General features: G+C 47.6%; 1 protein-coding gene across 1 annotated transcript in view; it reads left to right on the top strand.

The window, feature by feature from the left end:
• Positions 1-369: 369 nt before the first annotated feature.
• The window catches only part of LOC119181489 (metabotropic glutamate receptor 2), a 38,437-nt gene continuing 26,295 nt past the window's right edge, over positions 370-12,511 (top strand). Inside the window, exons 1-3 of the mRNA XM_037432747.2 lie at positions 370-506; positions 5,982-6,080; positions 12,023-12,339. Coding sequence (XP_037288644.1) covers positions 6,011-6,080; positions 12,023-12,339 — 387 coding nt within the window. The 5' untranslated portion in view covers positions 370-506; positions 5,982-6,010. The remainder of the gene's footprint in view (positions 507-5,981; positions 6,081-12,022; positions 12,340-12,511) is intronic.

The raw sequence follows: 12,511 nt of genomic DNA, 5'->3' as shown, positions 1-12,511 counted from the left end.
GTATGGGTTTGAATTTGGCCCCCAACATGACCGCAGCCGTAGGCGTGCGAAAGGGGGGGGGGAGGGCCTGAGAGAGCCAATGGTGCAATGTCAACCCCGTACATTGACATCATAGGGAGGGGTGCGCTGTGAATAACCTTCACCCCCCCCCCCCCTTCTTGAAGGGCAACCTTGCGCACCCCTATGGTCTCAGCGCTCGTTGGCGCGCGTGAAGAAAGGCCAGCGCGCGCAGTCCAGCGCAGTCGGCAGCGTTGCGCGGTCAATGAGACGCGCACGGTCGCCTCGATCAAGTGCAGCTCTCTTGAGAAGGCGGGGGCGGAGCCGACGGCAGCCACGAAAGACACGCGACCCGAGCGCCCCTCGGGTGTCCGGTGTCGCCGCCGGCTGCGACCGAAGAGACCGCCGCCACTCGGACCCGGACTACCACCACCGTGGACCCCCTTGAGCGCGCGCTGTGGACCGCGCGTCCGGACCCACGCAGTCGACCGCATCGCCTGCCACGAAAGGCGAGTCCCCGCGGAGTTGCCCTTTGACCCCTTAGGCTGATAAATCTTTCGCAGAGAGCGATAGTGTCAGGCGACGAGCCTCTGTCAGACTCGGATATTACTTAATAAAATGCTTTGCTTGGAGAGTTGGTTCATTCTGGAATAGATTTGAGCTCGAAAGGACGCGACACAAGGCGACGACTGACTACAACAGTGGTCACGTAGCAAGTGGGATTTTGGAGGTTTCTTACGTAAAAATGTAAGGCACTGACGATATTATAGAAACATCGGTATGTTTCAAGGCTGCCAGTTATTGCAGTTGATTGACCGTTGTTTATTATAAGCCTTTGTCATATATCTCACTTGATGTGTCCGCACGTGAGCCTGTGGCGTACTCAGCTTCATATTTTTATGTTTTCTTTTCAAATAAAACCGGTTCGCTGTGAGCGCTCAAGTAGTCTTCTTTTCCTTTAGTGTAGCATCCTTTAGCTCTCGAATCTATTCTCAGATCTGACTTTTATATGTGGGACACAACATTAACCAACATTCCCTATATCTATAACAGGTAGAAAGAGCGCATAATAGTCAGAAATTATCGAAACCGCACGCTGTCGAATAAGAGGTGAAGAAGCCGGTCGCAAGAAAAAAAAATAACATTGAGACGTTAGAGCTCGGATCAGCCTGGTTCGCAATTTTGTCAACAAGGCTCGCGTTCCGAGTGCAAAAACGTCAATACATTGTTTTATCTTTCCCCGTTTTGGTGGTCGTCCTCGTCTTTCATTCAATGAATCTGCTTTATCAGACGGGTATACGTCGAAACCCTGATTTCATGCAGTAAATGACGTGGTTACGACCGAAAATTATCAAAAACGCACCTAAATATGTAATTTATAAATCGCAACACACTGTTGCTGTGCGATGACAGTCAGTGACGGAAACTGTCCACTGAAATCCCAAGCAACCGGGTGTCAAGCAAATACTTGGACTTGTCATATCGACGTTGATCTCCGGTTGGCACAAAGCTATATCGCCGATTTCTGTTTGTAAATTTTCTATTTCTGACTATATTATCAGTAATTGAGCAAACTTCTCGCGACCCTATCAGTTATGAAGCAATCGACAATCAAAACTGACAATCCCAAACCATGTCATTTCTGGTAACGAGAGTAACACGTCGTGTACCAAACCTCGTTCATGCGTTCGTTTAGGACTTTCAGGGAGAGTGACATTGAAAGGAGAGTAAAACAAATCTCTGTCTTCTCAATTCTATTCGTTAGGCCACCTTCTCCTCCCCGTGCATAAACTCTTTTTAGACGCAGTTCGCACATGCGATGGACTGCCTCATACGTCTTTGACTGGGGAGCAAGCCTTCATCTCTTGCGTGCGCGTCAGTCAAGGGCAATGATTATTTCTTTGTTCGACATGTTTTGCAACTCGTACCACCTCCTTTGATAGCTTTGAAGTGTGGCGGTTTGGGCTAGTTGGTATGGCATGACGGTAGATATAGCGCGAGAACAGAACGACGACAGAGCGACTTCATGGAGATGTAGCCGCAGAGCTAGACTCCCTTCATTTAGATTTCTTATTGTGGGGTTTGAACTTTGTTATTATCGTTGGATTTTAAGCGTCGTTCTTGTCTCTGTCATCGTTCTGTTCTCGAGCTATATCTACCGTCCTTTGGTAGGTCGCTTTTGGCGTCTTGTTCACTAAGAGTCAATCACTTCAAGGTGAACTAAACTGCAACTTCGGAGGAGTAAGCAGCAAATTAGTTAATTAGTTGATTCTGAACCACGAAAAAGCATCCGTGCTAATTAAATCGTCACGATTTCCCTGCGTAGTTTTGTATTTTAATGCAAAATGTTGCATTCGTTCGTGTGGCCAAATGTATTGAAAGGAAATAGAAAGATAGAGAAAGAGAGAGAAAGAAATCACTCTTCATCTTGCGTACTCGAGACCATGTTTAACACAATTAAGTGAAAAGTAACGTCATCCCTTTCATAAGCGAGGTTCACGAGCGCGACTCCTATGGTTGGTGCCTGCTTTGTTCTCGGATACCTTTTGCGGGTCCGATCACGGCCGCGGCTGGCGAATTTCGATGGAGACGAAATGGCACATGCCAGTGAACTGTGCAATGACAGTGCACGTTAGGTAAATGCACGCGGTCGAAATTATTCGGATCCTTCAACTGTGCTGTGTCTCATCATTATGTCGTGCTTTTGCACTAAGAACCCCATATATCATTATAAAAGATGTTATCACCAGATTACTAACTTGCAGTAATAATAAATCTCTAACAACCTCAGCACAATATGTTATCTCTTATCTCACTTCTTATTTATGGAGAAGTGGATACAGAGTCTAATGCAGGAGAGTGTAGCCCTTGTCTAACAGATAGTGCTTGGCCGCCGAAGGAAACCAAACCGAAGGAAAGTTCCGCGGACTCACGCGTGGATGGAAAACCAATCCGCGTGTTTTGTTCGGCTGATGGCCGCTCGTTCTGCGTCTGTTCGTTTACAAGCGCCGTACTCACATGTACGCATGATGTATCTGGATAAATCATTACTTTCAAGTGATTTTTTTTAATCCGATCAGTGTTTGATCAGCGCTTTCGTCTTGCTAGTGATTTGAAATAAAAAGTTAACTTACTGGAAGTTTTATTTATACAGTATGCAGGTGAAGTGAAGACAAAGCTAAGTACACGTGTCATTGAATTTGTGAAGTACCTTTCCGTGTAAAGCACATCAAAGTTATTACATTGCGAATGCAACGTCACTGTACGTTAGCATGTTCGTACTGTTGTCGAAGTGCTTTATCCGAAGGGCCTATGAATGTTTTTTTTCGTAAGTGTGTTGAGTAATGTCAACAATTTCACAGAAGAAGTCAACAGATTCCACGTACCTTGTCAATCGATGATATGCGAAGAATGTGGAGGGAACGTGACTATTTTGTAATTTTTTTATTGAACGAAACGTTGCGAAATGACACTAAAGATATCTACAAATGTACGCACAGACATATATTAAACAGTCGCATGTTTACTGTTGCCTAACGATGCCAAAGGCGGCATGGGTATTAGAAACCTCAGAAGCAGCAAGCTTATATGTAGCACCTGTGCCAGCAAGGATGGTGGCCCTGGACACTGCTAGATAATTAAATCTTACTGCTAGACAAACGAGTTTCAGTGGATGGATTAGCGCCTACCTTTCATTACGCCTGTGTCGTCTTTCCTTCTTATGTGTGCCACGCTAATACAAGCTAAGCTCAGTGGATGGAGCTTCACTACAATTGTCGTTAACTCGATGTGACAGCTGTTTATTAGGAATGTGTACGTACTGTTTAAAAGATTGACAATTGACGTTTCACGAACATTACGGTCTACTTGAAAAGCAGTTTCGAGACCTGGCGCTGCTGTGATAGAATTATTTATTGCCACACTGTATATTGGGATTCAATTCCTGCTAGGACCATCATACTTTTTCCTATGCCTTCATTGGGTCAACGCTGCCGATGACACCTACTAGAGGTGAAGCTCCGCAGGGATCACCTCGTTGACGCCCATCACGCCCCACAACATCCACTCCGAAACTGAACACCTGCGCTACAAAAACGAAAACATATCTTTAAACAACCTATTTTTTTGTGTAATGAACTATACGACAGCCCAATAGGTGATCGCCCGCCTTATCCATCAGTCCATACGTCCATCCACCCATCCATTCATCCCTGCGTCCTACCATCCGTGCATGTATTCACCTGTCTGTATATGCATGCACACGTCCGCCTGTCAGTCCGTCCGTGTGTCCATCCATCCGTCCATTTGTCCGTGCTTTACAAAAGTCGGCGACTCCAACGTAGACATTATGGAAACTTAAGACCTATTGATTCGCCCACTCGTCGTCATTCACTTCATGAAGAGGCGCCAATATTTCTTAACGCTTTCCAATCAAAATTGCCGATGTCTGTTCTCACCGTTTCTCGGTTGGTATGAACTGTCAATCATCCTCAGTGCATTGCACTTAACTACAGTAGATCTTAACCCGACGTGACGGCTGTATCGTAGGAGTACATATGTGATGTTCATAAAATTGGATAGCCATCCCTGTATTCCCAAATGACGCTTCACGAACATTACGGTGTATTTGAAAAGCAGTCGTGAGATCTGATGGGGCTATGTGGTAGAATATTTGGTTGCCACGCAGAACGCCGGAGTTTGATTCCTGCTAAAACCCCGGCATTTTTTGCTTTACATTCGGCGGGTCAACGCAGCCAACGTCCTCTTTTCTTGACACTCACGCGTTAAAATTACCAACGCATGTGTGTTGTAGCCCTTCCTTGGAAAACATAAAGGGTCAGTCACCTTAGCACATATCGGCCCACGGGTATGTGTCTGGCGGAAAGTATTTGAAGACGTAGGCGAGAGGATCGTGACATTATTCATGTGATTACCACCGAGCCGCATTCGTCCAACCATCTTATCCTCACGTACCAATTTTGGCTTACCCCAAGTTAAGGGGCTGATCACGAGAGCACTCAGGCGTAGGCGGCTAGATAGATAAATATATAGACGGCAAAACTGCTTGCAGTATGCAAAGAAATGAATCGCACTTATAGACGACAGGGCAAGGTGATATGGCTCCGTTTTGACGATTTGGTAACGCTATTTTCCTATCTGTTATTGTTACGCTGCCAAATAATCGAAGTAGAACAATTAGATCCTTTGCAGTAAAGACGTGAGCAGACTGAATTGACGCTTCAGTGGAAACCATAATTCTAGCTACAGATAAGGGGATGTTGTTGTAAAACATTCGAAATAAAAAAAAAGTCCCAGCTTTGCCGCGAAGGCGAAGCAATGAACGGGATAGCCACAAATTGGAAGGTCTCGCGCAGAATGGAAATCAGATGTAAACGTGCCCCGCGTTTCTCACGCACAGATGACGCACGAAACGTACTCACAGGTACAGATGCACGCGAATAAGCGTCTCAGTTGTTACTTTGCTGTGTCTGAAAAGCGCGCGCTTTTCAAAAACGGAGACTGCAATGATTGCAGCGACCTTTGTGTGCCCATTAACTCCAACAGAAACGTTCCAGGTAAAGCCCTAGGCCAGCCAAAAGATGCGATTCTCCCCACCACGAGATAAGGGCGCGCGAAGGAGCGTCGCCCCCACCCCTCCTCAGTGGGGCAAAGTACGCGCGCTCATCGCGCCATCTTGCTGGTATTGCTGAAAACACGATACTTCCCCCAGAGATGCCCGTCAGTAGCGGTAAGTGGTAGATATAAATAGCTTGCCGTTTCAACTAAAGAAACAACATTTAATGGAACTAAAGCACATATAGGTCGAGACACACGGAACGTGCACACGCACACACACACGAACACACTCACGCACGATCCGTGCTTGGTGTTTCCGTGTGCATGCATTAAAGCGTTATTGGAAGTTGTAATGCAAAGAAAACCGTCATTGTTAAACTCGTTGAGTAATGAGTGCCCGAATGCAGGCTTGGAAGCCACGTGGCCTGAACAGGGCATGCTGCGACGCCTGTGTTGTTCTGCCGGAACCTGGGTACCGACTTGCCGAGCTCTGGTGCTCGCTGCCGGTAAGTTACGACGCGGGCTGATGCTCACGAAAAAAAAAAACTGAAAAAGAGTGACTTGCACGTAGAAGTAGCCACAGAGCTAAACTAACTTCATTTGGATTTATTATTGTTGAGTTTTAACTGGCCGCGCTCTAACATGGAGCAAGTAAGTGACCTTAGCCAATCGCCCAAATTAGGCGTACTAATAGGCGTGCTCTTCTAATTGTCCCACCACTTTCTTTGGTTCTGCTCTCAGCGATAACTATACAAGAGCTATACCACAGGCATCCATGACCACAAGGGCGTATGTTCTCATTAATCAGTCATTAATCATTTACGTTAGTTGTCGGGATAGAGAAGTATTGTTAAGCGTCAACGTAGATGAATTCGCGAAAAACGGTGCTTAAATTTAGCTGTCAAACACCAACAGACATTGTATAAGCTCTCTTATGTCAATGTACAGTAAGCACTGAACTACTTCTGTAGGGAGACGTTTTACATTCGTGTTATAGCGATTCCTAAAAAGAAGGGACCAACCATGCTTTTTTTCCTGCATTTTTTCTACATTAAATCTCTCTACTTGGGGTGCAGAGGCTGACGCATACGCTTTAATCAACAATAATCACAATTCATGTATTGAATTCGCTCATAACGAGTACAAAATTCACATTTCCCCTTCCCCGTTCCCCTGTACTGTAGGGTAGCAAACAAGATTGTCTACACTAGCGTGCACACTTATTTAGTCCAGTTGGTACATGTTCAATAAAACAGGAAATGGCGCGAAGCACAGGACAATGGCAAAGACGAACAAGGCGCTGTACCACAACAAAGCTTTATTCCGTACAAGAAAGTATATACGCCCATAGATTATGAAAGGGTGTGAGGAAGAGGAGAATGGGTGACAAGGTGTCTGTAAACTCTGCGTAATTTTATTTTAAAAAATGAAAAAAAAAAGCCATCACCCAGGTGAAAGATACGCAAGTTCCTTGATGAGCAGCGTTCTCGGCTGCATACACACACATATAAGCTTTTTTGTCAATGCAGTATAGGCCTCGTACATTTCAAGTGCTGTTTGACCACCATAGCGCCTTAGTATTTTGCACTAATCATATAAAGTATCAGTCCCACATGCGGAGCTGTGCGCCTATAGGTGGAGGTCACCTAGCCGAACGGTCCATCTCTGTCATGGTCCAGTGTTTAGCACAGTTTCCTTTTGTTTTGAATGTGCTCTGATTTCGGTTAACTTTTTAGTCCTCCCTCTCTCATATTTGTCTCTACAAAACAGATGCTGGATGAGTAACGTCTACTATACTTTACAATTAGTACCTGTTACAACACATCCCCGTTAAACTACAGCTAATGTCGTGGCTGTTATAAGTTCTTTCATAAACAACAGGTAACCGATGATAACGACTGCCTGCTACAGTGTTTTTTTTAACAGTTCCGGAGAGGAGGGGAAGTTAGGGTAGGGTGTTCAGTTATGTTTATTTTATTTTTGTTTGTTTCTCAATGGTTTCATGTGAAATGTCATGCATGAACATGCGTGTACTTGAATGTGTATTTGAAAAACCTTCGCTAATATTGCTCCCTCCCCCTTAGCTACGCGGATGCCTTGCTGTCGTATACCACCTGCAGCACCCACAAATGACAAAACACGAGGAACGACGTGGTGTCCACATCGCGCTTAAACGCATTGTCTTTTCTGCGCCTACTGGTGGTAAGATCGAATACCAACATTTCCAAGAGCACATATTTGCACAGCGCAAGACTACAAGCAGTTACGACGTAACTACAAAAGAAGAGACAAGGACATAAAGAGCGCTCTTTCTGTACTTGTCTCGTCTTCTGTAGTTACGTCGTGACTACTCGTAGTCTTGCGCTGTGCAAATATGTTGATTCCCAATCACCAACTACCCCAAGCATCATTCTTCCTAAGCGCACGTTCTTTCAATATCTGCAAGCGGCAGTGACGTAGTACATTCCCGACGACGTCAACCATTTCTCAAAGAACTCCCCATCTTGCATCCGGTCAGCAATCAGACCCTTATTGAGCAATCCACACGTGAGGCCTCCCTCTATGGCATGGCCGGATACGCCCCGAGGAGGCCCTTCATGTCCGCACTGCTCTGGGGAATAGGGGTGACGCTGGGAGCAGAAGCCAATGCAATGCGCGGTGTTTCCGCTTCCGGGAAACCACCCCGAGTTGCGAAGGCAGCAGGGCCCCTCTCGCCCGCAACGATCGGCAATCACGCGCCGATGAAGCCGCCCGTGGTGAGCCCGTAGCGTCACACTTGGAAGTACGCTTGTTTACGCGTTCACCAGCTGACGCTGTCGTCAGCCCGGGAGTAATAGGGAAACGCGCTCGGCCGCGGCGATCCACGGTCACTGCGGTGTGTTTCGGGACAACCGTTAGTTCCATCGCGATTAGCGCACGGGTTCGGGAAGGTCAGCAACTTAAGGAGACCAGCAGTGCGTACAAGGACACAGGGGATGTTTATTTCTGGCACCAAGCACCCGAGAAGAGCCCCATCGCGTCATGCGCGGTGCAGCAAGCATTTGGCGAGAGCTGTTGTCTTCCGCAGACTTCAAAGCACGTAGCAGCTGGGGAAGGCTTTTAAGAATCGTTGAAAGCAGTTGCCCAAACGGAACTATGGTACTTGAAAGCAGTGTCGGAAATGGAGAATGGAAAGGTCAGAGGCTCAAAGAGTTAACGCCGTGACTATATGACTAAATATAAAGTTAACAGTGACGAACTTATAGCGCTTTAAATTTCAAAACATGGCGCTTGTAATACACATGGAATGCTTCAAAAGGTGGTCGCGGCGTCTTGGTGGTCGCGCCTCTTAAAGACGCCGCAACCAAAGAATATAAAGCGCAGCCTACATGAACGAGAAACAACAAGACGCTTAAGCATGTGTTTGGGTTCTGTATACTGCGGTGTATATGTGTACAAGAAATAAACGTGCGCTAATCGTCTGATTGATAGCGAAATATCGGAACAGGTCCTGAGGCGAAGACGTGCAGCAGTTGTGGTACATGAATAGCTTCTCTTCAGTGCCCTTACGAGCTTGTCTTAAACGTGTAAATCACTCAAATTTCGTAGAAAGTCACCAGTCCTTGACCTACAAGCCCACCATAAAAGATCTCTAGGCGCGAAAACACGTTGGTGGATTAACAAAGCTTAGCGACTATATACTGTTTCGTGTACGGGTTACAACAGTCAACGCACGAGTGTGTTAACTCAGGCGCACTGCCTAACATCACTTTATTCTGACATTGGCATCTACGTAACAGTGAGCGTCAGCCGTATTCGACCACCATGTATACATGTCAGCAGCCTCTAAGGCTCAGCTGGAAGTAAGGACGCTGTGTCATGATAATACTGCAGTGACGCGTCGCTGAACTTATTCGAGGGGATCCCGATCTTGATCTTGCTGCCGAACTAGACGTATAGCGGCGTGCACTGGAGTGGCAGGCAGACACGGACACACAAAGACATCCACGCGCATCTCCCGAGCACGGTGTTGGTTACGGCGCAGTATATATGCTCCGCGTGCCACGCTTTTGGTCGGGAATCTGACGAGCGATTCTCAGTGTGCGGCCACGCAATTACTTCGGGCACCCGGGGAGGGCGCGCAGGCCGCCTGTCCCTCGCTCTCGGTGCGGGGGCAATCGTGTTTCACCAGGGCGGAAATCTGATTCGTGCCACCGATGGGCCGCAATGGGCGCCACTTGGGCAGTTCCCTGCACGACTACGGAGGCTACGCAACGCGCTCGCCTCCCTTGGAAGCGCTAGCAGCGGGCTGCACGCCGTCGACCGTCCCTGCCGAGGCGCACAATCGCGAAGGCTGTCGTCGCGCAAGTCGCCTCAAAAAAATAATGACGCCCGCCGTATACCACGCTGTTTGTTAGACGAAACTGCAGCGTCGGTATAACGACAGAGCCTGCACCAAGTCGGACGCCGGTGAGAAATAAAGCTGGTGATAATTCATTAACACGAACACCAGTGTTCGCGTTAATAAATTTCAGTGGGAAGTCAGCGCTAGTCCTCGTCGGTATCATGTCCGTGTTCACGTCGCCATGGAATGCAAGCTAGCCCGGTCACTCATCTCGCCGGAGAAAGAAAAGTTGTGTAGTTTCGTGATACAAATTCTGTATTGTAAAATTAATCTCGTTCTCCCACCCTAAAAGGTGCACGTGTGACTATGCTCATACTTTACCGACAGCGTGTGTGCCAAGGGTAGCCAGAAGTGGTGGAAAGGGGTGGGTGGAGGGTAATTATACTTTATGTACGATCGTTAATGCATTTTAACTTTCTTGGCTCGTACAGAAACACATGGAAGAGAACTTTTTTTTTGGGGGGTGGGGGGAGGAGTCGAGGCCCTCCACTCCTCTTGTTTATTATAGTGGTGCCAACGTACCCAAATCTTTTCACGGTGCTAAAGCACATACATCGTCTTGTGGTCGTCGGTCACAGAACAAGCTAATTCACCCCTAAACCCATATAAACATATATTGAAATGTTTAAGCCTGGTGCTACAACTTCATTCGCATGTCCTTGCTCCGTTTGGAAAGGCATCTACCACCGCACCCCCCTCCCCCACAAAAAAAAAAAATGTCCGCTGGCTTGGCTCCTTGGTCGTAGCTTTATAAATCAGTAAACGATTAAGCATGCGGGATCTTGTTGCACCACAGCGCTATACGCATGCATGCTCAACTCAAAAAAAAAAAAAAAAGATTAAACGCTGAGAATTGAACCAGAGGGTAAGGCGAAGCAGACGGATGGAGGTAAACGTTGTTTTATGTGAGGTGCAAGCGTCACAAACATTTGGCAGGCCGAAGCAATGACCTTCCGCATAGAGGGAGTGTTGGCCGGGCAACTCCATCTACCGATAGCATTATGGTTGCGCTATTGAAGCAACATTTTTTTCCTGGCAGCATTGAGTGATATCAGTAACAGTGACGCCGACGCGCTCGTAGACTTCAGGCACCTTCGCTTATTGCGTCACTTACTGCGCGAAAGGTACACGACTGTCCTCTTCGGTTACGGCCCCTCAGACTCCACAGGAAGGAGCTAGAACGACGAAGAAAAGGAGGGAGCGAAGGAAAAAAAAATCACAGCGTATTCACGGAGTGAATGATGATGAGTTGGGCAAAGCGTCCGTCCGTTTGTCTCTGTCCGTGCGTCTGTCCACCCCCATATCATCATTCACTCTGTGGATATGCTGTGAATATGTTACTAACGACATCTAGTGATATTTGCAAGAACATATACACACATCTCCGTCTAGTGAGCAATTCTTAAAGCTAACTACAAGTGGCTACCACAACATACTACGAGGGAACGACCCACACCCTAAGGCGCTTCGCCCCTAAAAGAAAATTTGGGGTGGGGAAAGTGATGCTCATCCAGCTTAATTGGCAACATGCACACAACAAGGGGGCTAAGGTATTACAAAGAAAGCAAGGAACACGAATGTCACTTCATCAGAAAGTGCAGATTGAGACCATCAGCGATTGATGTATTCAGTCATTTATGCCTCACAGATAATCAGTGGAGAAAGCCACACAAGCCCTCTTGCAGTACTTGAAGGCAACATCACTGACCGACCTCCTGGAAAACCCTTGCTCTGGGCATGTGGCGTGCAAAATGTCTCCACCTCTCTCTCTCTTTTCCGCACACTTTACTCCCTCGTTCTCCTCCCCATGCGAAGGGTAGCAAACAGGACATAGTCTAGCTAACCACCCTACCTTTCTTGTATTCCTTCTCTTCCTCTATGCCCATCAGCGTTGTCATGTCGACAGAGCAATAACAGCTTTCTGTGCTATGGAGCTAAACGTCACAGGACAGAATCACAATCACTGTAGCCGCTGCGATCTACGTATAAGCTATACCTGTGAATTGTAATCGCTCATAGATACGGTGAAACTACCTAATGCGTGGGTCTCCTGCGTGTGTACAGCCACCGCCGCGCTGGCGTGGCGTCCCGTGTGTTCGGGTGGCAGCGGCGGCGTGGCGGGCTGGCCCATCCAGCGCATGACGAACTTCAGCGGCGACATCCTGCTGGGCGCGCTGTTCCCCGTGCACGAGCGCAACGCCACGTACGAGTGCGGCCGCATCCAGGACGAAGGCGTCGAGCAGCTCGAGGCGCTGCTCTTCACGCTGCACAAGATCAACAACGACTCGGCGCTGCTGCCCGGCGTGTCGCTGGGCGTGCTCGCGCTCGACTCGTGCGACTCCACCGAGTACGCTCTCGAGCAGTCCCTGGACTTCGTCAAGGTGACCACCCGCACAGGGTCCCTCCCATAATCATCTAAGGAGGGCGCCATGTCCACCACATAAGGAACCTGTTCTGTCATTGTTCAAAGTGCAGAGTTATGGCTATGGGCGCTGGCTGGGGGGTGTGACGGGTGTGCATGCACCCATCCCATCTTCCCAAGCAGCACCAACA

The sequence above is a fragment of the Rhipicephalus microplus genome, chromosome 3, assembly GCF_043290135.1.
Source record: "Rhipicephalus microplus isolate Deutch F79 chromosome 3, USDA_Rmic, whole genome shotgun sequence".
Lineage (NCBI taxonomy): Eukaryota > Metazoa > Arthropoda > Arachnida > Ixodida > Ixodidae > Rhipicephalus > Rhipicephalus microplus.
The sequence above is the reverse complement of the archived record's forward strand: the minus strand, read 5'-3'. Positions and strand labels throughout refer to the sequence as shown.